General features: G+C 36.1%; 2 protein-coding genes across 2 annotated transcripts in view; both read left to right on the top strand.

Moving 5' to 3' along the window:
* IPO11 (importin 11) overlaps positions 1–22,318 on the top strand; it is a 221,902-nt gene that overhangs the window by 163,215 nt on the left and 36,369 nt on the right. The gene's annotated exons all lie outside the window — the stretch shown is intronic.
* On the top strand, positions 5,713–8,300 carry LRRC70 (leucine rich repeat containing 70). Its single transcript, XM_060007029.1, has 2 exons — positions 5,713–6,764; positions 7,143–8,300. Exons 1-2 carry the CDS (start codon positions 6,101–6,103, stop codon positions 7,994–7,996), a joined length of 1,518 nt encoding a protein of 505 aa, XP_059863012.1. The 5' UTR covers positions 5,713–6,100; the 3' UTR covers positions 7,997–8,300.

Below are 22,318 nucleotides of genomic sequence, written 5' to 3'. Positions count from 1 at the left end.
TCAGTCTTGGATACTTCTGAACACCCAGTTACTCTTGTCAGAAACTTCCCACATTTAATCCATCACCAAAGCTGTTAACTAGACCTGTAAATGTATCTCAGATCCATAGCCTCCATTTCCACTTCCACCATCTTTATATAAGCTATCTTATTCTTCTTCCTGGACTACTGCTTCAGTCTCCTAAACTGATCTTATATCTCCTGCAAGTCGTATTTCACAAAGAAGAAGACAGAACCATTTTTTTAAAAGCAAAAATGTTCTTTTCCCTCTCCTACTTGAGAACTCTTCAGTGGCTTCCATGGAGTAACTTGTCCTACAGGGTCTGCCAAAATTTTGGCTTACTTCTTGAGTCTTATCCTATTCAGTCATTCTGCACCAGTCTTGCTGGCTAGTCTCTCTGTGTTTGGACTGTTCTTGACAAATTCTGTAAATTGGCATGCTTTTCAGTACCTTCAAAGCACTCTCTCTTTTTTTTATTGAACTATAGTTAATTTACAATATTGTGTTAGTTTCAGGTGTACAGCTTCAAATTCTTTTCCATTATAGGTTATTACAAGATATTGACTATAGTTCCCTGTGCTATTCAGTAAATTCTTGTTATTTATCTATTTTACATATACTGGTGTATCTATTTAATCCCATACTCCTAATTTATCCCTCAGCCCCCCTCTTTCCCCTTTGATATTCATAAGCTTATTTTCTGTGTCTTTGAGACTGTTTGTTTTGTAAATAAGTTCATTTTTATCATTTTTTAGATTCTACATATAAGTGATATCTTTATAATATTTGTCTTTCTCTGTCTGACTTACTTCACTTAGTATAATCTCTGGGTCCATCCATGTTGCTGCAAATGGTAATATTTCATTCTTTTTTACGTCTGAGTAATATTCCGTTGTGTGTGTGTGTGTGTGTGTGTACACACATATCCCACATCTTCTTTATCCATTCATCTGTTGATGTACACTTAGATTGCTTCCATGTCTTGGCTACTGTGAATAGTGCTGTTATGAACATTGGGGTGCATGTATCTTTTCAAATTAGAGTTTTCATCTTTTCCCAGGAGTGGGATTGCTGAATCATATGGTAGCTCTATTTTTAGTTTTCTAAGGAACATCCATACTGTTCTCAACAGTGGCTGCACCAATATACATTCCCACCAGCAGTGTAGGAGGGTTCCCTGTTCTCCATTCAAAGTACTCTTTGTTTTTCCTTTGTAAAACTGGTCATGACTGTAAATCAAACAAGTGTTTGTCTAGCAGTTTTTTATATGTATTTTGTTTTTTACCCACAAATATTTGTATTTGAAAATAAAAGGACTTAAAAATTGTTATTTATTAATTTACATAGAGTAAATTTGACTTTTTTGGGGGTATACACTACTGTAAATTTTCACACATGTAGATTTGTGAAAACATCACCACAGTTAGAATACAAGGAATAATTTTATCACCTGAGGAAACTCCCTTCTGCTATATGCTTTAGGAAAGTCGTCCTCCCCTTGACCCTTAACTCCTGGCAACCACTGATCTGTTCTCTTTTACTATAATTTTGTCTTTTTGAGAATGTCATATAAATGGAATCAGGCAGTATATATCCTTTTGAAGCATAATGTCTTTTAAATCCATCCAAGCTATTGTGTATGTTATTAGAATGTTCTTATTTTATTGCTGAGTAGTATTCCATTGTATGGATGTACCACTTCAGCCATTGAAGGACATTTGGGTATCTAGCACATTTTTTTTGGGCCACACTGTGGGGCATGTAGTTCCCTGACCAGGAATTGAACCTGCACCCCCTGCATTGGAAGGTGGAGTCTTAACCACTGGACCACGAGGGAAGTCCCTCTAGTACATTTTAATGACTTTCTCAGTAAGTTCCATGAGCATGACAGCCTGGACTTGTTAGCATGTGTCCTCTCTCTCTCTTTCCGTATCTTATTCTCTCTGTCTCTATGTGTGTGTATACAGACATTACACACATGCACCAACACACACACACCAACCATACATGGTGCTTTATTTTTGAACCATTTGTGTAAATTGCATCAGTCATGGCCTTTTACTCCTAAATACTTCAGCTTTTAGTCGTCATGTCTTTGTAGTCTCTTTTACACTGTAATGTCATTTCCTGAGTCTTTCTCACTTAACGACTAACATTTTTGAAAAATACAGTTCTACTCTGTCTCCTTCTCTCCCTTTCTTTCTCCCTTACTCTCTCCCAGAATGTTCCTCATTTGGGGTTTGTCTCATATTTCCTCATGGTTAGATCCAAGTTAATCATCCCTGGTTGGAATATTACATAAGCAATGTGTCCTTCTTGAAATATCGCATCTAGCAGTATGTGGTGTCTACCTGCTTCTCATTAATCATGTCAATTCTGGTCAAGGTGTTGTCCGATTTCTCCGCTGTATGATACTTTTTTTTTTGTTTTTCCTGGCAACTGTTAAGCAATCTGTATTGAGTTACTGCTCCTCATTAAAATTTTCCCCTACATTGAGCAAAATGATAATATTTTTTATTGTTACTGGACTAATTTTTATTGTAAACCCCATTTCAAGTTTTCATTCTTTTGATTTTAGGATCTATAAGTAATTTTTAAGATCCATAATAAGGTCAGTAACTGCTATTGTAAACCATTCTTTAGATGTAAACCCATCTTGATTGGTTTATACATAGACACTATATGTCTAAATAATGTAGATGGCATATATGTAAAAGATGGTAATAGAACAGTTTTCCTCTTATTTTTGTATTTTTGTACTTGTGATGGAATTGCTGAATGGAAAGGAAATAGATATGTGTTGAAACTTAAGGCATGAGATTATTTAAAGATAGAGGTAGTACAAAAGAAGGTTTAGCAATAAGAATGAGAGAGAAATAATTTAGTGAGCCAATCTCCTGGAAAGAAGAGGGAGGATGCCTACTTAGGAGGCTTAGTGTTCAGAAATAGTTCTATTGAATATTCGTAGGAATGAGAAAAGGGATACGAGGAATCATTTTGATGTATTATTCCAGAGCAAATTCAAAATGTCACAATTCAGTTGGGGAGAATTATTGTGCATTGGAGATATATGAAGATTTTATTAAACATGTTATAGAACTTAAAGCTCATGAGAGGATTTAAAATTATCTAAATAATACAGATTACTGTGAAATGAAAGTATTTAAAGCACAGGGAAATGTACACTCCGGTAAGTGCAGTGGGAAGCTGGGAAACTTGAGTTCTTATCTAAACCTTGAGTGGGCAATTTTGCCACTAATTAGTGATGTGCTCATAGCAAGAAAGATGCAGAGGTCTCTGGATTCTTTCCCTGCATCAACTTTTTTCATGTTTTGATTTCTGCGGTCTTCTTTAGTAGTGATCACTTGTGTCTAAGAGCAGCACCTCCTAGATGAACAGATCTTTACTTCAAGATCTAGTAAGAATAAATATTTTTGTCTGCTTTGGATATTTCTAGAACAGAGGACAAAATTAATTAATGAATGTTCTGATCTTGTTACCTTGTAGTTTACCCTCTTTAAATTTTATTTTGATTTCAATGGACCAATTTCTCTGACTTTTTCTAGACTGTAGGAGAGTAAAAAGTTTTCCTTGACTCTCTTAGGGTCCCTAGCTGGGTCTGAAAATTAAACTGAGAAAGACAAGACAACAGGATTAAAGCATACAAATTTAATGTACATTTTACATGTCATGGGAGTCTTCATAAGGAAATGAAGACTCAAAGAAACTGTTAAACCTGTGTTTGATGTAGAATGGCAAGTCATGGAAAGATATGATAGGGAAAAGTGTATGAGGTAAGTATAATAAACCAGGGGAAATTTTACAAGTCCCATTTGTTTGGATTCTTCTGAGTCCTCTTGTCTTTGGAGATAAGGATTCCTCCCATTATAGGGAGAGCAGTTCTCACTTGAGGGTTTAATGACTTCTTTCAGGGGACAAGGGCAGGGAGTATGGGGGTGTGGCTGGGGGTGGGAGAGGTCAGAGAGAGAACTTCCTGCTCATGCTGTATGCTCAGACTCCTTCAGCTTAAAGTATTCAGTATGCCAAGGTGTATATTTTGGGGTATCGTGTCCTGAACCCCATCATAATTCTTTAAGTTGTATGACACAGTTGAAAAAAATCTGTGAGACGTATCTCATTATGATTTGTATGTTATTGAAAATATGAAACAAAATGAACTTGAAAAACCTAGCTCTTGTTCCATCTTTACCTCTAATTTATGTCATTTCTCTGTCATTTGGTTTTTTGGTTGTTGTTTTCTAATTTCTGTGTTTATAAAATAGCAGTAACAATAACCAGCCACAAAGGATAGCTGTGAGATTTGTAAGTCATTTTGATAAAGATCTGTTATCTAGTATGCACCTCTGATTTTTTATTGTAATTGAAAGAAAGTGCTGGGTATTATACAAAATATTAATATGGAAATAATTTATATTATTATCTGAAGTAGTTGTCTTGATGTGAAATAAAGCTGCTTTAATATCAAAAGGGAGTTACAGTATACAGTTATATATATTATTACTGATATTTTAAGTGCACTGTCAGGGTATTAGTAATATTAATAAATGTCAGAATTAGAAAGTCTAAGCAGTCAGGTTTTTGGAAAATTAATGACTAAACAATGTATAATATATAGTTTATAGTCAACTCTTTAAATCCTTACTTTAAAATATTACATTATGCACAGATACATTTTTATTGTAAAAAATTCGCGTTAATTCAGATGTATATATGGTCAAAAGTCATTAAAGGGCTTCTTTCACTCTCCTCAACTTTTCTTGTCAAAGATAACCTTTGTCAGTAACTTGGTATGCAACCTGATATCAGTCTATAACTCAAGGCATATACCTTAATATATTAAGGTACTAATTGGTCGTATTCAATACTTTATATGCACCAATTTTTTTTAATTAAAAAAGAACAACACAGAAGAACAGCATCTGTCAAGTTCATTGTCCTAAATTACTTGTTTTTGCTACTTGTTTTTTTTTTTTAAGGAATAAAGCAAAATTGAAGTCGCTACTGTATATTCAAAACAATACAAATATAAATATTCTATGCATTTAAAAAATTCACAAAAGTTACATTACTCTTGGGCTTCCCTGGTGGCGCAGTGGTTGAGAGTCTGCCTGCTTACTTCAACTTGCTTTTTCCATTCGATAGCTATTTGTTGTTGATGTATACAGAGTTTGTTCGTTCTGAATATTTAAAATTTTCATGTTTAAAAAATACTTACTTTTAAAATGAAATATTTAGGTTTGTGCGTTAGGAAAACTCAAGTTAACTGCATTCTGAAAAAATAAGTTCCTGAGATTTCCTTTTAACAATACTTTTGAAACACAGATAACATTACTTCCTGTCTCTCAGTTTCCTGTATCCATGGCAACCTCTGTTTTACACACTGAGTGTGGAGGAACCAATGTGAAGAGTGGTGTTTCCTGAGCAAATTGTGACTTAAAAAAAAAAGAGAGGTGGAGGGGTGGAGGTCAACAGTGCCACAAAAGAAATGGAGTTTAGAAATGTCGCTCTTCAGATATAGAAAGAAAACCTTTACTTGAATCAGCTGAGTGTTAATAATATGAATTTCCTGTTCTTGGTAAGATTATTTATTTAAATATGAACTTTTAGCTGAAACAAAAAATAATTTGGTTTGTAAAAACCTGTAGTTTAAAGAGAGTTTAATTGTTCTGTAATGAATGTGTATAATTCCTAAATTATAATGTTGTTTAATTGATATTAGACTTTAAGTTGATAAAGGGGCATATTATATCCAAAGATCTTTATCCCTGCATCATCATTTGTCACTTTAGTTATAGTCAGTTGTAATATTTAAGTTAGCAAACATTTTATTTTGCAGTTCATTAAATTTGAATTATCGTTTTGTCAAACAGTGGGTTAATGGCCTGGAGGTGCTAATAATTCTAGAACGTATTTCAGCCTTACTGTTTTATGCTATCACCATAGTATGATTCATGATACTTAGTATTATGGCTGATCCTAATAAAATAAAATATAGAATTTCTAGTATTATAAAACTTTCATTTAAAGAACTTTTTGATGATTTAAAGTTTTACCTTTTCTTTTTATAGCCAATTTTGATATGAACAGAAAAACCAAGAACAGGGCTATGTGTGGAGTACGTTTTTCTCTGCCTTGCCTACGACTGTTTCTACTTGTTACCTGTTATCTTGTGTTATTATTCCATAAAGAGATACTTGGATGTTCGTCTGTTTGCCAGCTCTGCACTGGGAGACAAATTAACTGCCGTAACTTAGGCCTTTCAAGCATTCCTAAGAATTTTCCTGAAAGTACAGTTTTTCTATATCTGACTGGAAATAATATATCTCATATAAATGAAAGTGAATTAATTGGACTTCATTCTCTTGTAGCATTGTATTTAGATAATTCTAGCATTGTGTATGTGTATCCAAAAGCTTTTGTTCATTTGAGGCAGTTATATTTTCTATATCTGAATAATAATTTTATAAAACGCTTGGATCCTGGAATATTTGAGGGACTTTCCAATCTTCGTAATTTATATTTACAGTCTAATCAAGTATCTTTTGTTCCAAGAGGAGTATTTCATGATCTAGTTTCAGTTCAGTACTTAAATCTACAAAGAAATCGCCTCACTGTCCTCGGGAGTGGTACGTTTGTTGGTATGATTGCTCTTCGGATACTTGATTTATCAAACAATAAAATTTTGAGGATATCAGACTCAGGCTTTCAACACCTTGGAAACCTGGATTGTTTGTATCTAGAAGGTAATAATTTAACAAAAGTACCATCAAATGCTTTTGAAGTTCTTAAGAATCTTAAAAGACTTTCTTTGTCTCATAACCATATTGAAGAAATACAGCCCTTTGCATTTAAAGGACTTGTCAGTTTGGAGTATCTCCTCCTGAAAAATTCAAGAATTAAAAATGTTACTAGGGATGGGTTTAGTGGAATTAGTAATCTTAAACATTTGATCTTAAGTCATAATGATTTAGAAAATTTAAATTCTGACACATTTAGCTTGTTAAAGAATTTAATTTATCTTAAGTTAGATAGAAACAGAATAATCAGCATTGATAATGATACATTTGAAAACATGGGAGCATCTTTGAAGATTCTTAACCTGTCATTTAATAATCTTACAGACTTACATCCAAGGGTCCTTAAGCCATTGTCTTCATTGACTCATCTTCAGGCAAATTCTAATCCTTGGGAATGTAACTGCAAACTATTGGGTCTTCGCGACTGGTTAGCATCTTCAGCCATTACTCTAAACATCTATTGTCAGAATCCCCCATCCATGCGTGGCAGAGCATTGCATTATATTAAATGGACTGACTTTACAAATTGTGTTACATCTTCAACAAATGTATCCAGAGCTTGGGCTATAAAATCTCTTCATATTCATCACAAGACCACTGCATTAATGATGGCCTGGCATAAAATAACCACAAATGGGAAACATTTGGAAAACACTGAGAGTGTTACTTTCTGGGAACGAATTCGTACTTCACCTGCCAGTAGATTTTTTCAAGAGAATACCTTTGGTAATCCATTAGAGACTACTGCAGTGTTACCTGTGCAAATACAGCTTACTTCTCCTGTTAACTTGAACTTGGAAAAAAACAGTGCTCTACCGATTGATGCTGCTTCGGTGTCAGGGAAAACATCTGTAATTTGTACACAAGAAGTTGAAAAGTTGAATGAGGCTTTTGACATTTTGCTAGCTTTTTTTATTTTAGCTTGTGTTGTAATTGTTTTTTTGATCTACAAAGTTGTTCAGTTTAAACAAAAACTAAAGGCACCAGAAAACTCAGGGGAAAATAGACTTGAATACTACAGCTTTTATCAGTCAGCAAGGTATAATGTAACAGCTTCAATCTGTAACACTTCCCCAAATTCTCTAGAATGCCCTGGTTTGGAGCAGATTCGACTTCATAAACAAATTGTTCCTGAAAGTGAGGCACAGGTCATTCTCTTTGAACATTCTGCGTTATAATTCAACTGAATATTGACTATAAGAAAACCTCAGTGTCATGGACATGAATAAAACTGAAGCATCCTTATAGAATTATAGACTTTATTTGGATATATAATGAATTATATGAGCTTAGCATTAATAAATATGTTTTTAATAATTTGTGAATACTGTATTCATTCAGCAAATATTTTCTTTGATAATCACTGTATTAAGTAGTTAATAATAACTAATGTTTCTGTGTACCAAGCACTATGCTAAATACTTCATATATAACATTTAATCCTTAAAAAGCCTTATAAGGTAGTACTATCTACATTTTACAGGTAGGGAAATTTAGGCAGAGTGAGTTTAAGAAACTGTCTCAAATTCTCACAGCTTGTGACACTTTTTAGGTCTGTCTGATTCCAGAGCCCATGCTTTTAATTTTATACTATACTGCTGCCTGGGTGCTAGGGTTATAATTGTGAATAGCATGGACATGGTTCCTATTCTCAGTAGAGCTTGAAATGTAGAGGAGGACACACATGGTTATTGTACAGTATGATAAATACTGCACTTGAAGGTACTCTCTTGTATAACATATGTGGAGGTGAGAGATAGCTTTATGAGAAAAGTGACATTGAAACTGGATTGCAAAGGCTAAGTAGAAATTAGCCCAGCAAAAGAGAACTGAGTAGTAGGTAGAGGGTTGAAGAAATAGAATACTGCTTTTCAGGAACTAAAATTCAGTCCAACTGGAGTTGTGAGTGGTATATTATGAGATTTGCAGCTAGAGAGAGAAATCAGACGATGAAGGATGTTGTAATTTCATGTTTTTCCCTAGGGCAGCAGGGAACCATGGAAGGATTTTAAGCATTGTTAAGGGAACCTAATGCTGCTGTTTGGCTACACATTCAGGGATTCTTTTTTTTTTTTTAATAAATAAATTTATTTATTTATTTATTTATTTATGGCTGCACTGGGTCTTCATTGCTGCATGCAGGCTTTCTCTAGTTGTGGTGAGCAGGGGCTACTCTTCATTGTGGTGCGCAGGCTTCTCATTCCAGTGGCTTCTCTTGTTGCAGAGCACAGGCTCTAGGCACGTGGGCTTCAGTAGTTGTGGCTCGTGGGCTCTAGAGTGCAGGCTCAGTAGTTGTGGCGCACATGCTTAGTTGCTCTGGGGCATGTGGGATCTTCCCGGACCAGGGCTCGAACCTGTGTCCCCTGCATTGGCAGGCAGATTCTTAACCACTGAGCCACCAGGGAAGTCCCAAGGATTCTTTTAAACATTTAGCATTTGGCAAATACAAACTGAAAGTGCACTCTTTCTGGAAGGAACAAGACTAGAAACAGGATTAATCTGAATCTCGCATGCAGTAATCGCTGATTCATGGGAGAGATGCTGGAGCCCTGGACTGGGGTGGTGGCAGAGAGGATGGATGGATTCTAGAGCTACTTTGGAAGGTGCCTTGGTGATTGGCAGAGGCATGGCAGGTGAGGGAGAAATCAGATGTTAGGTTTTTGGAAAATATTTGCCGTTAGACTACAGGCAACATTTTAGAAAACTCTTGTTTATTTATAAACCACATAGGGAAGTAAATACACCTGTTTTAATCACTACTTAGGTCAAGAAATAGAACATTCAAACATAACATATATGTGGACATTTCTTGAACTTAAAAATTATAGAAATAACCAAGTGTTTAAGCTTTAAGGTGGAGGGGGACCCACATGTAATAAGGGCATTTTCACTCCATTTCTTACCCACACCACAACAAAAACAGTAAAATTTGCCATATTTGTTTTTAAGCGTTGGCAAAATGGGAAAAGAAAGCCTGGAAACCTTTTACAAGGTTCTGAAAATGAGTTTTGATGTTAGGTCTTCCTACCAAGTTGGTCCTTCATGCATTTCCCCACATCCTATTGTACTTCTTGTTCTCCCTTGTTAGAAGGATCCCACTCCTTGCTTGTCTTCTGTTACTGGGCCAGACTGGAAAACGTATTCATGGACTTGTAATATGTTGTGCTGCTCTGGACTAAGGAAAGAGAACGGGGTACGTGAAACCAAAGAGAAGGTTGTTCTGTTTACCGGTTAGACTTTGTTTTTATGCATCGCCTACTGAATAGTAACTTAATTTTTTTCCTCCTGAGAAGGCCCATTTTATTTCTCATTAAAACTTTTTCTTTTCTGTTACTGGACTTGCTGATAAGGCCTTAGGTGAGTGGGGAGGGATATGCATCAGTTGTCTCAAATTATTATCTAGTTTGTTAGTGATTTCACAGTTATGGAGCAATACTAACAAGTGATAGGCCCATGGTTTTCAGTATTATACTGTCTCAAGTATAGTTTTTTAAAAGTGCCCTCCATCTCTAGTCATCACTCTACTGAAGTTGGTAGGCCCTTGTGGCTGCATACTTTAATGTGAGAAGCCTTGTGGGTTAAAAGATAAATATGGAGAAAGCAGCATGAATGAAAGGAATGTATAGTATGCGTTCTACTGGTCCAAATGTGCCTTGTTTCATTGTTCCTGACTTTTGAGGCATCATGTGACATAGTAGACGGCACTATATTTTAGTGGGAAGTAGTTTTTTGATTGTCAATAGTGTGTAATTGTAATATACAGTACTTTCCTTTTATCTCCATGTCTTCCCGTATGTCTTGAGTTCCGGTACCTGAGCATAAACCCTTGCCTGTTCCTAGTTTGGATATTGGCTTTGGAAAATCTAACTTTTTGCCAGATACCTTCTCTGATACTCTTCCTAGTGTTAATTCTATTCTTAATACATAAGTTCACATTTTCTTTGTATTTTGTTTGAGGTGCCATGGAGCAAATATTTTTATGTTCTAGTTCAGTTTCCTCATGTTTTGGCTTTCAGAACCCCTTTTCTTAAATCATCTGCTTCTCATCTATGAAAGCCTCCTAAGGCATTGTCCTCTAGAATGGGGACCTGTGAGATAAAAGAAGAAAATATGTATGGTCTCTACCCCTGATTCTTGGCACAGAGCTCCTGAAACCCTTGTAATTTCCTAAGTGATAAGAACATTAGGAGCATCTTTTGTTCTGACGAGGCAGCTCTGGGGTGGGCTCCTAGACTGAGGTCACCAGAGAGACTGAGCCATGACTAGAGGCTTGGAATTTTCAGCTCCAAGCCCCATCTTCCACAGAGGGGAGATGAGCTGGAAATGGAGTTAATAATTGAGTATGTATGTAAGGAATTCTCCATAAAATCCCAATAGTAGTGTGTTCAAGGAGCTTCCAGATGGGGGAACACATCCACATCGGAGGGGTGATACGCCCCACCTCCACAGGGACCAAAGCACCTGTGCTCAGGACCCTCCCAGACCTTGCCCTCTGTAGCTCTTCATCTGGCTATTCATCTGTATTCTTTATCATATATTTTAGTAAACTGGTAAACATGTTTCCCTGAATTCTGTGATTTCTCTGGCAAATTAGTTGAACCTAGGGAGGAGTCTTTGGAACCTTTGGCATCTGAGGTACTTGGGGGGTGGCTCAGTCTTGTGGGTCTGAGACCTTAACCTGTGTGATCTGACATTATCTCCAGGGAGATAGTGTTAGAATTGAGTTAAATTGTAGGTCATCCAGCGGGTGTCACAGAGAATGGCATGTTGGGAAAATCTTCCACACAATTGGTGACCAGAAGTAAAGTGTGCTGTGAGTAAAGAAGACTCACAGAAGAGAAACATAGTAGGGAAGGACAAGGTTTCTCCCTACTTGGGAAGGAAAAATCTGAGTTTTCTTCCATTTAGGACCATACCCTCCTGGAGTTTCATTCCTACTGTAAATACAACTAACCAGGTAAATTCAGGCAATAGCATTCTTAGCAGATGGAATCCCTCCATGGAAGTCCTAAGACTAAGAAAGTGTTTGTCAGAAAGAAGGCTAGTATAGCTGGAGAGTAGTATGAAAAGTTAGGTGAGGTCAGAGAGAGGTAGGCAGCAACCAGGTCAGATGGGGCTGAGTAAACCATGATTAGGAGTTTGGATTTTTATGTGTAATGGGAAGTTACTGAAAGGTTAAACCCTTACTTACTTACTTAATTTATTAAAAAAATTTTAACATCTTTATTGGAGTATAATTGCTTTACAATGTTGTGTTAGTTTCTGCTGTATAACAAAGTGAATCAGCTATATGTATACATATATCCCCATATCCCCTCCCTCTTGCATCTCCCTCCCACCCTCCCTATCCCACCCCTCTAGGTGGTCACAAAGCACAGAGCTGATCTCCCTGTGCTGTGCAGCTGCTTCCCACTAGCTATCTATTTTACATTTGGTAGTGTATATATGTCCATGCCACTGTCTCACTCCGTCCCAGCTTACCCTTCCCCCTCCCCTTGTCCTCAAGTCCATTCTCTACGTCTGCATCTTTATTCCTGTCCTGCCCCTAGGTTCTTCAGAACCATTTTTTCTTTTTTTTTAGATTCCATATATATGTGTTAGCAAGTGTAAACCCTTACTTTAAAGCAAGGGAGACCTGATCAGATTTTGCAAAAGAGCACTGTGTAGAGAATGAATTAGAAGAAGCAAAGAGTGGAAGGGTCCCCATGTGGGAAGTTATGCAATAGTTCAAAGTAGAGACAGAATTGACTTGCAGCACGCTGTTCACAGTAAGAATATAGAGAAGTCGAAAAATTTCATAGATAAATGTGACAGAATTTGATGATAAATTGGGTTTTTGATGGGTAGATGAGGAGAAAGGTCACAACTGAATCCCAGGTTCTGGCCTGAGTCACTGGGTGCTTAGAATTGCTCTGTAGTCAGATTAGGACAACTGGAAGAGAGCCTGATTTTGATTTTCTATCTTGTTTTGCTTTGTTTTTGTTGGGAAGGCACTCAAAAGTTTGGTGTTGGCTACCTTAAGTTAGAGATGCTTGTGAGACTGCCAAGAGTGGATAAGGAGGATGTAGATGTAATAGGGTTCCAAAGCTCAGAGAGGTCATTGTGAGTGCTAGCAGTATTTAGGAGGAATTTGGCAGTGTGCCTGAATGAGGCAGGTCTAAATAGCAGGCATTTAACTCATTTTTCCTATAAGAAAAATCTACATAAGGTTTTTGGTCAGCTTGAATGTGTTGTATTTACAAAGCTGTAACAAAATAGTCAAATGCCTATTATATTGTTAGTTTAGTTCCATATACATATTTTAAAATAATGTAAATAGAGAGATTTTTCCCCCTATTATTTCGTGATAGTTTTATTCAAATGCTTCATGTAAATCTTTGACATCAATATTCTCATCATCACAGACTTCCCTTCTGATCACATAACACTGTTTTACAGAGCACATTATCTTCAATTGCCTTGTGATAACTTGTATAGCTCTGTTTTCAACAATGTCCACCATTTATAATGGTGAGGTCGTGCCTCCAACCCAATAATTACTAAATCTCTATTAAATTCTTTTGTATCACTTTAAAAAAAAAAGTTTGTCAGGTGACTCCTATAAGCTTTGAAAATAAGCATTGGTTGGGTTTTTTCAGCCTAATGTCGTTTCCAAACAGTTCTGTGCCAGTCGTTGATCATCTTCTTTTTAATGGAACCTTAGTATATCTTCACTGAGCAGTGTTTCTTAAAGCTTAGTCTTCCTCTTGAAAATCATATAATATGGCAGTTTCTTCTCATCCCACTATACATAGATCATTGTAGTTATTTCTTATTGTCTTAAAGATAACGGCTTGCTTTTCCCCCCCACCTCTATGCAGTCAAAAAAGAAAAAAAGTTAATTGGGGGAATGTTTTATAATATGTAAGGATAATTGTTGTATAAACTTTAATTTTAAAATAACTTAGTGAACTTCCATTATGAACTTTTTATCCTTTTATTTCCTTGCCCAGTATTTGTCAAGGGAACTAGATTTATTAACACATACACTGTTCCATGACCACGAAGAGAATTAACTATGTAGAAAGGATGTATGTTTCCATTTAAGTGACAGAAATATTTCCAGCCTAGGTCCTGGAAAATAGAGAGGGGAAAAACCTGATCTTAGTATAAATGTCACCACTTTTATAACTTCCGGTGTGGTAGGAATTCTGGAATAAGACCGATAAATCAAGGCTTTTTTCGTTTTCCTTTTTCTTTTAGTAAACTGCTGTTCTTTGCTTAATATTGTTAATATAAGCAGAAAAGTATAATTTACAGAATATTTTATTTGATTGTGTCTTTTAGTGCTTAAAAACTTATATTCTTAAATTACCTTAACTTCATCGACCCTCTGACTTAGGATTTAATGATGTGAGTGGGTTCAGATATTATTAGGTGCAGTGTACAAATAGTATAATTGTTGTCTGGTTAGAGCAGAGAAAATTTTAAAGTATCTGAAGTTCTGATTTCTTTCTTTCTTGGGCTTGCTACTATGAAAAACTTAAATCATCAATTTTCGATTATAAAACTGTTCAGAAAAAGTAACTGAAAATTTGGTGTTTCTGCATTCCTGTTTTCCTCTAAGGCCCAAGGGAATGAAGGTGTGATGTAAATGTGTAAATCCATCACTTACAGAGAAGTTACTTAAGGCACAGGCTCTATGATGATGGATCGATTAATCTAAAAACTGGAAGTGTAAAATGCTTTCTAGAAAAATACTGATAAAAATTGTATAAGTGGAAAGAAACTAGAGTCCTGTTCACATTTAACCTAATATTTATTGTTTAGGCTAACCAAATGAATATTAGAATATTTCTTTTATTTGTGCCTTTGGGATTAAAAATTTTGCACTTTCTAGGGGCATTTTCTTTTCTGGACACCTGTGGTTGGGTTCATAGTGATACAAAAGGACAGAAATAATTTTAAGCAAGCGTGATTTTTTAAGTTGGGTGAAAAACACGAGAATGATGGATTTTTTTTCTTTAGTACATAGTTTTCAAAAGCAAGAAAAAATCACTCTGTGTGAAGTTTCTGCAATTCACATATTCTACAGATACTGTTACACACCCAGAAAATGTCATACCTTTAGGAAATACTAAGTCAAGATTAAGAGCTGTAGTTTTACTCATGTGCATTTAACTGAAAAAGAAAAGTTTACTAAACACTATGTGGAATTATTTTAAATGATCAGATGGTCTTTACCCACTGAGTAAAATTTTTAATGCTCTCACCTACTTACTTAATGTTTGTGTCTGTATATATATATAGAACATCACTTACCACATACTTGAAGAACAAAACAAGCAGATGTTTAAAAAGGCCGGTCTTCTTTCTATAGCATAGTTGTACCTCTGGTCTGTGCAAATAAATTAATGTATCAACCAAGTATGTAAAATAATAAAAGGAAAAGTATGATAGGTAAAAAGGAAGATTACTAATACTTCTTGCCCTTCAGTTTTACTTTTATTCTCTCCTTTCATCCTTGATGTTAAACTTTCCTTGCATTTTCTAAGATGAATGTTTCAGATGTAGATTCCAACACAGCCACCTTCTGTTCTATTTTCTGCCTAATGTCAGGGGTAGACTAGTCAATTGTAATATGTTATCTACAGCTTAGTTACCTATACTTGTAATTTTAAAAAGAAATAAGTAAAAATAGTATTGTTTAAAAAAAAAACAAGGGAGGGCAGTTTTCGAGCTTTGGGGATCATAAATTCCTATGATTATTTATTGTGTGTTCACATGATGCATAATGTTACCCTAAGAGACATAAAGAAATAAACGTAACACATGGGCTCTGCTTCATGTTACTTACCATCTTAGGGAGAGCAGGCATGCAGGCATGAAAAATTAAAGGACATAAGAAGAAAGTAATAAAAAAGGAGCCACATGAGTGACACGCCAAATGAGTAGTGCAGAGGTTTTATGCTATTGGAAATTCAAAGGACAGAGTGCTCAATTACAGTGAGGTAAAGAGTGGTCAAGGGAAGACTTCGTGAAGAAAATGTGAATTATACATTGAATAGAAAAAAGGAGGGAGAACATTGTGAGGAGCAGGAAGGGAGTAAGCAGTTATTGGAGTCAGGAACTTCTGTATTCAGGAGGTGATGACTTAATGCCTGAGAGCAGTGAAAGGAAGAATAGTTCAATACCACTTTGGAAAGGTGGTTTTAGTAGAGCTTGCTGAGGTTCTCGATAGGCCTTGAAAGTTCTTAAATTAAGGAGAAAGAAAAGAAGGCACCCATTTGCCTCCTTGAAGCCCTCAATAATAAGGGAATGAATAGAATCAGTTGGGTCCCATTTAGCATTGTGAAATGAAAATAAGTTTATATCAAATTTGGGATTCCTTTAGGAGAAGCATCTATCCTAATGTAATAAATAAAAGATAAGTTAACTTGAAAATTCTAAGATCTCAAGTGGTGGTAGAATGATCCAGTCTCTAGAGGGCAGTGATGAGGCTTAGAGAATAGTAATTTGCCAGTGCTTCATGAGCACCATCCAGACGACAGGACTGACAAGACTGACTTAAGCCAGTAAATACTGGGTCGGCCAAAAGGTTCATTCAGTTTTTTCCGTAAGATAGCGCTTAGTTGTCTTTAACTTCATTTGAAACAATTTTGTTAAATTGTATTCTGACAGCTGTCATATCAGCGTGCATTAAAAAAAAAACATCAAAATTGGTGAAGTTTTGTAGCTATTTTAATATTGAAGATGGAAGAAAAACAACATTTTCGGCATATTATGCTGTATTATTTCAAGAAAGGTAAAAACTCATCTGAAACGAAAAAAACGATTTGTGCAGTGTATAGAGAAGGTGCTGTGACTGACAGTGTGTCGAAAGTGGTTTGCAAAGTTTCGTGCTGGAGATTTCTCGCTGGACAGTGCTCCGTGGTCAGGTAGACCAGTTGAAGTTGATAGAGATCAAATCAAGACATTAATTGAGAACAATCAACGTTATACCACACAGGAGATAGCCAACATACTCAAAATATCCAAATCAAGCATTGAAAGTCATTTGTACCAGTTTGGTTATATGAATCGCTTTGACGTTTGGGTTCCAAGCAAAAAAAACCTTTTGACCATATTTCCACGTGCGATTCTCTACTTAAACGTAATGAAAAAGTTCCGTCTTTAAAACAAATTGTGACAGGTGGCGAAAAGTGGATACTGTACAATAATGTGGAATGGAAGAGATTGTGGGACAAGTGAAATGAACCACCACCAACTACACCAAAGGCCAGTCTTCATCCAAAGAAGGTGATGTTGTGTATATGGTGAAATTGGGAGTCCTCTAATTTGGGCTCCTTCCGGAAAACCAAATAATTCCAACAAGTACTGCTCCTAATTAGACCAACTGAAAGCAGCAGTCGACGAAAAGCGTCTGAATTAGTCAACAGAAAACGCATAATTTTCCATCAGGATAACGTAAGACTGCATGTTTCTTTGATGACCAGGCAAAAGCTGTTACAGCTTGGCTGGGAAGTTCTGATTCATCCATCTTATTCACCAGACATTGCACTTTCAGATTTCCATTTATTTCGATCTTTACAAAATTCTCTTAATGGAAAAAAATTCAATTCTCTGGAAGACTGTAAAAGGCACCTGGAACAGTTCTTTGCTCACGAAGATAAAAAGTTTTGGGAAGATGGAATTATGAAGTTACCTGAAAACTGGCAGAAGGTAGTGGAACAAAACAGTGAATACGTTTTTCCATAAAGTTCTTGGTGAAAATGAACAATGCGTCTTTTATTTTTACTTAAAACCTGAAGGAACTTTTTGGCCAACCCAGTAAGTCAGAAACCTGTAAAATTGAGAAAGTCAGTTATTCAGGATATCATAACCTGATTTAGAACAAAAAGGAACATCTCTTTTGTTGCTTCATTTCTTTGTCCTTTAGTTTCTAAGTTCCCTGAGGTGGCCATCTTTTTTATCCCCAGGGCTTTTCAGGATGTCTAACATGTTTTGTGAGCTCATAAAATGTCCACTAAAGTGAATGAACTTGACCATGGTGACCTATACACCAGGAAGAATTGGCCTAGGTAATATGACCACTTACTCTAATCACTTCTTTCTTTGTGAGTTAATTGGTATCCTGGTATAAATCCACCTCTTATTAATACTCAGTAAGCCAGTCTTCTGAAGTCTGCTCATGGGAGTATACCAAGATAAACTTCTGGCTGGAATAATCAGTAATCAGTGTTTTGTTTTTTCTTTAAGCTCCTGAATGTTGTTTTTTCTACCGTGCTGTAGAAACCTGCGTGTTCCATATCCATGGATACACAGGACCTACCGTACTACACCATTTTATAGTATAAGGGACTTGAGCATCCATGGTTATCGAGGGACCATTGTATAGACTAGCATGGAGTTTGGCTGTCTCTTTCAGGGATACTAGGTTGCCGTGCCCTAGTTAATGTGAACTGCCACTTCGTGGTAAGCACTGATTTTGGAGAATTAAGAGTTGAGTGAGATTTAAAATTACATGGTTTTCTCTGGCTACCTTTACTTCTCCCACATTATACCAGACACCAGATTTGAATGGATATACACAAGAAGACTACTATTAGGAGATGATACACTGAGAATTCTAATAAAGTATTACTCGTAACTCCAGTATGTAATACATATAAAAGAAAAAAACTGAGCTTTTTTCATAAAGAAACAAAAACAGTATAATACCTAGTTCCTGGCTTGTTGTATTTAAAGAAATAATGTATATAAGATTATCAAAGTACAATGACTTTTCTCCTTCCCTTTGTTCCTCCAAACCTATTGCTATTTCATTCCTGGTTTCCAGCTCTCTTTTGATTGTTTCCATTTTAGATGTCTAATTACATTTTAAAGCATGTAATTCAGAAAGATTGTATATTACAAAAAACAAGATTTATTCTTAATTTATAAAGTACAGGGTTGAGAGTATTGTGTGGATAAAAAGGGAAACAAATGCTTAATATTCAAAAAGAGTCATAAAGAATACTGTCTATAAAAATTTTATTTTAAAGACTTCTTCTTAAATGTAACATTTACACATTTTTGTAATACTTTAAAAAGGAGGAAAAGAATTTGTAACTTCTTAATGCTTGTTTTCTTTAAACATCTGTATGCAAGGAAAGTACAAGCCTCTTTTAGGTTTTTGTTACTTGTATTATTTTGGGGTACTTTTCCCAAACTGCTTAATGAGTGGTAGTTGAGTTGCATCCTTCTGAGTGCTTTTTGAAATTGAATACTCTGAAGATAATTTTTGTTTAACTTCTCCTTTTATTGATCCCAAAATGTGGCATAGAATCTCCTTTTCCACTCTTTTTCTTCAGTCCGTTTCCTTTTCTAGAGTCAACTCTTTTCATTCAAAGCCAGATTACATACCTTTCTACTCTGTGCCATAGGCATTTTCCCCTTTTCTGAACTTGAAGTCCAAGCCTCACCCGCTCTGGCACTTACTAAGTACCCCAGGGTAAGCATGGTTTCCCCCGTCTACTGGAATTAATCCCCCCTTTTCCCCCGCTTTCCCCCAGGCTAGATCTCTGCCTCTTGTGTCCTTTTCTGTGCAGTATGGGTGACATTTCAGTGAAAAAAATGACTGACTGAGGTTGCCTCACCTCCCTTCTTCACCCCTACAAGATAGTCATGTAAGCCTCTCACTTGGTAGAGCTAGAAATTCAGCTGGAGGCAGGGGAGGGAAGGAGTGTGAATCACAGTGATCACATGACTGACTTCTCCTCCAAGCCTGAATAAGCATGGGCCAGGACAATAGTCTTTCTTCCTGACTAGCATGTGCAGGTAGAGCCGAGGTTGGACCTATATCTTCTGGCCTGTGTCCAGTCTGCTTCTGTGAGTATCCTTATCTCTTCTTTAGTTTGATTTTAACACTCTTTTTTGTCAATCATTCACTAATACTGTCTTTTGGCTTTCTGTAAACCTCAGGCTCCTGAACCTATTAGATTTCTCTCAGAACTTTTCAAGCTTCCTTCTGGTTCTAGCAGTGTCATCTAAATAATCCGATCATTTATGAGAAAGGGGTGAAGTTACTGCCTTTGGCAAGAATTGTGCAGTCAAAAGTTTACCTTATCCGTGCTGCAGTTTATCACAATCTGTTCTGAGCCTTCAAGGCTCATTCTGTAAATGTTCATCTCTGAATTGAGGCCCAGTGCTGTAGCACTGTATCATTTTCTAATTATGGCAAAGATATAACTTCTTACCATCTCCTCAGAAACATGTGTGACCATGCTGGTAGCCCCAGCATTGATCAATATGATAATTTGAAGTAAAACATGTAAACAAATGAGCTGGTTGTCAAATTATACCTTTTTTAAATCTCTCTCTCCCCTACACTGCCTTATAATTAACATTCACACACATAGTAGAACATGGTCACACGTGGGTTGTCAGATACCTGTTAGGAAAATTCATAATCATTTTGAGAAAATACACAGTACTCAGAAATTCCATTGATTTCTTGGGAAATTTCTAGCCCTAGAAGGTGTGGGGTTGATCTTGGAGGTGATCTGAGCAGAGAAGGCAGCTGCCTGAGTGGATTGTCCCTGAATAATATTGACATAAAGGCCTGGTAAAGAGCCTTGGAAGCTATAGAATACAGGGCTTTTGTCTTTTTCAGCTAATTGAAATCAGTTGTTGATAGCTATCCAGAATGCTGCTCTGTTAGAAAGGAATGTCAGGCCCTGCCTGCCTTAGCTTGCTATGATGGATTAGTGGTGAATTAACTCTGCAGTGGGAAGGGAAAATGGCTGTATTCCTTGCCATGTATCTGCCATCCCCGAGTCCAATCTTCACTTTACAGACAAGAAGACCAACACCTAGAGAAATGACAGAGAGTGGCTGAACTTTTAGTGCACAATCTTGGTTTCTAATGCTTTTTAAAAATCATTTACTTTAATATGACTTTTAAAAATTTGACATATAGGTAATTTACAGTGTTTCAGCTAAACAGCAAAGTGATTCAGTTATATATATATATACACATATATATACACACATATATATATTCTTTTTCAGATTCTTTTCCATTATACGTTATTACAAGATACTGAATGTAGTTCCCTGTGCTGTACAGTAGGTCCTTGTTGTTTATCTATTTTATATATAGTCATGTGTATCTGTTAATTCCAAATCCCTAATTTATCCTTATCCCCCTTTCCCCTTTGGTACCCATAAGTTTGTTTTCTATGTCTATGAGTCTATTTCTGTTCTGTAAATAAGTTCCTTTGTATCATTTTTTTAGATTCCACATATTAAGTGATATCATGTAATATTTGTCTTTCTCTGTTTACCCTACTTCACATAGTATGACAGTCTCTGGGTCCATCCATGTTGCTGCAAGTCGCATTATTTCATCCTTTTTTATGGCTAAGTAATATTCCATTGTATATATATGTACCACATCTTCTTTATCCATTCATCTGCAGATGAACGTTTAGGTTGTTTCTGTGTCTTGGCTATTGTGAATAATGTTGCTCCGAACATTAGGGTGCACATATGTTTTTGGATTAGAGTTTTCATCTTTTCTGGATATATGCCCAGGAGTGGGAATCCTGGGTCATATGGTAACTCTGTTTTTAGTTTTTTAAGGAACCTCCATACTGCTCTCCATAATGGTTGTACCAACTTACATTCCCACCAACAGTGTAGGAGGGTTCCCCTCCAGCATTTATTGTTTGTAGCTTTTTTGATGATGGCCATTCTGACTGATGTGAGGTGATACCTCCTTGTAGTTTTGATTTGTATTTCTCTAATAATGATGATGTTGAGCAGCTTTTTATGTGCCTGTTGGCTCCAATACCTTTTTCTAAGGTGTTTCTCGCTAAACCAGATAAGGCAGATTGTATGTGTGTTTCTTTCTTGAGAGATTTTAAAAATTCTTATGCGAAGGATATATAATGATATCAAAAATATATACTCTTGCAATAGGTTGTTACATACATATTAAAATGCAACGGAATGATAACAACTATTGGTTATTTTGCCCATCTGGTGATTTAGTTCTCTAAAACCTGATCACACTTGAAAGTACAGACAGAAGGTTTTGACTTTACAAAGGTGAGAACATGACCCAAACTGTTGACTTCGGGAACTACTTTTAGTGAACATTTTAAAACTTAATTATGCATGTTAATGCAGTATGAGAAACACAGTATGTCCCTTGCAGGAATGATGCTATTAGTTCCCTGGAGATGAGTTATAATTTATTCAGTTATTTTTAGCTAATTTTGTGTGCCAGTAAATGGTCATATACTTCTACTTTTTAAAAGTTAGGCTTATTAAGGTATAGTTCACATACAGTAAAACCTCTTTTAAGCATACAGTTGTGGCAAATGTACACAGTGTATAACACTTCCACACTCAAGATACAGAACATAACCATCACCCCCAAAAGTTCCCTTGTGTCCCTTTGCCTGGCAACCACTGATTAAATAATTTTGCCTTTCCAGAAAGTCACATAAATGGAGTCATACGGTATATAGCGT

This window comes from Delphinus delphis, chromosome 3, assembly GCF_949987515.2.
Source record: "Delphinus delphis chromosome 3, mDelDel1.2, whole genome shotgun sequence".
NCBI lineage: Eukaryota > Metazoa > Chordata > Mammalia > Artiodactyla > Delphinidae > Delphinus > Delphinus delphis.
This window is presented reverse-complemented; position numbering and strand designations above follow the sequence as displayed.

Excerpts from the sequence above, each read along its gene's own strand:
- LRRC70 (XM_060007029.1), top strand. The coding sequence starts at position 6,101 with ATGAACAGAAAAACCAAGAACAGGGCTATGTGTGGAGTACGTTTTTCT. Across the intron at positions 6,765-7,142 it reads GGATTGTTTGTATCTAGAAG|ACTTACATCCAAGGGTCCTT; the intron begins GTAATAATTTAA and ends ATAATCTTACAG.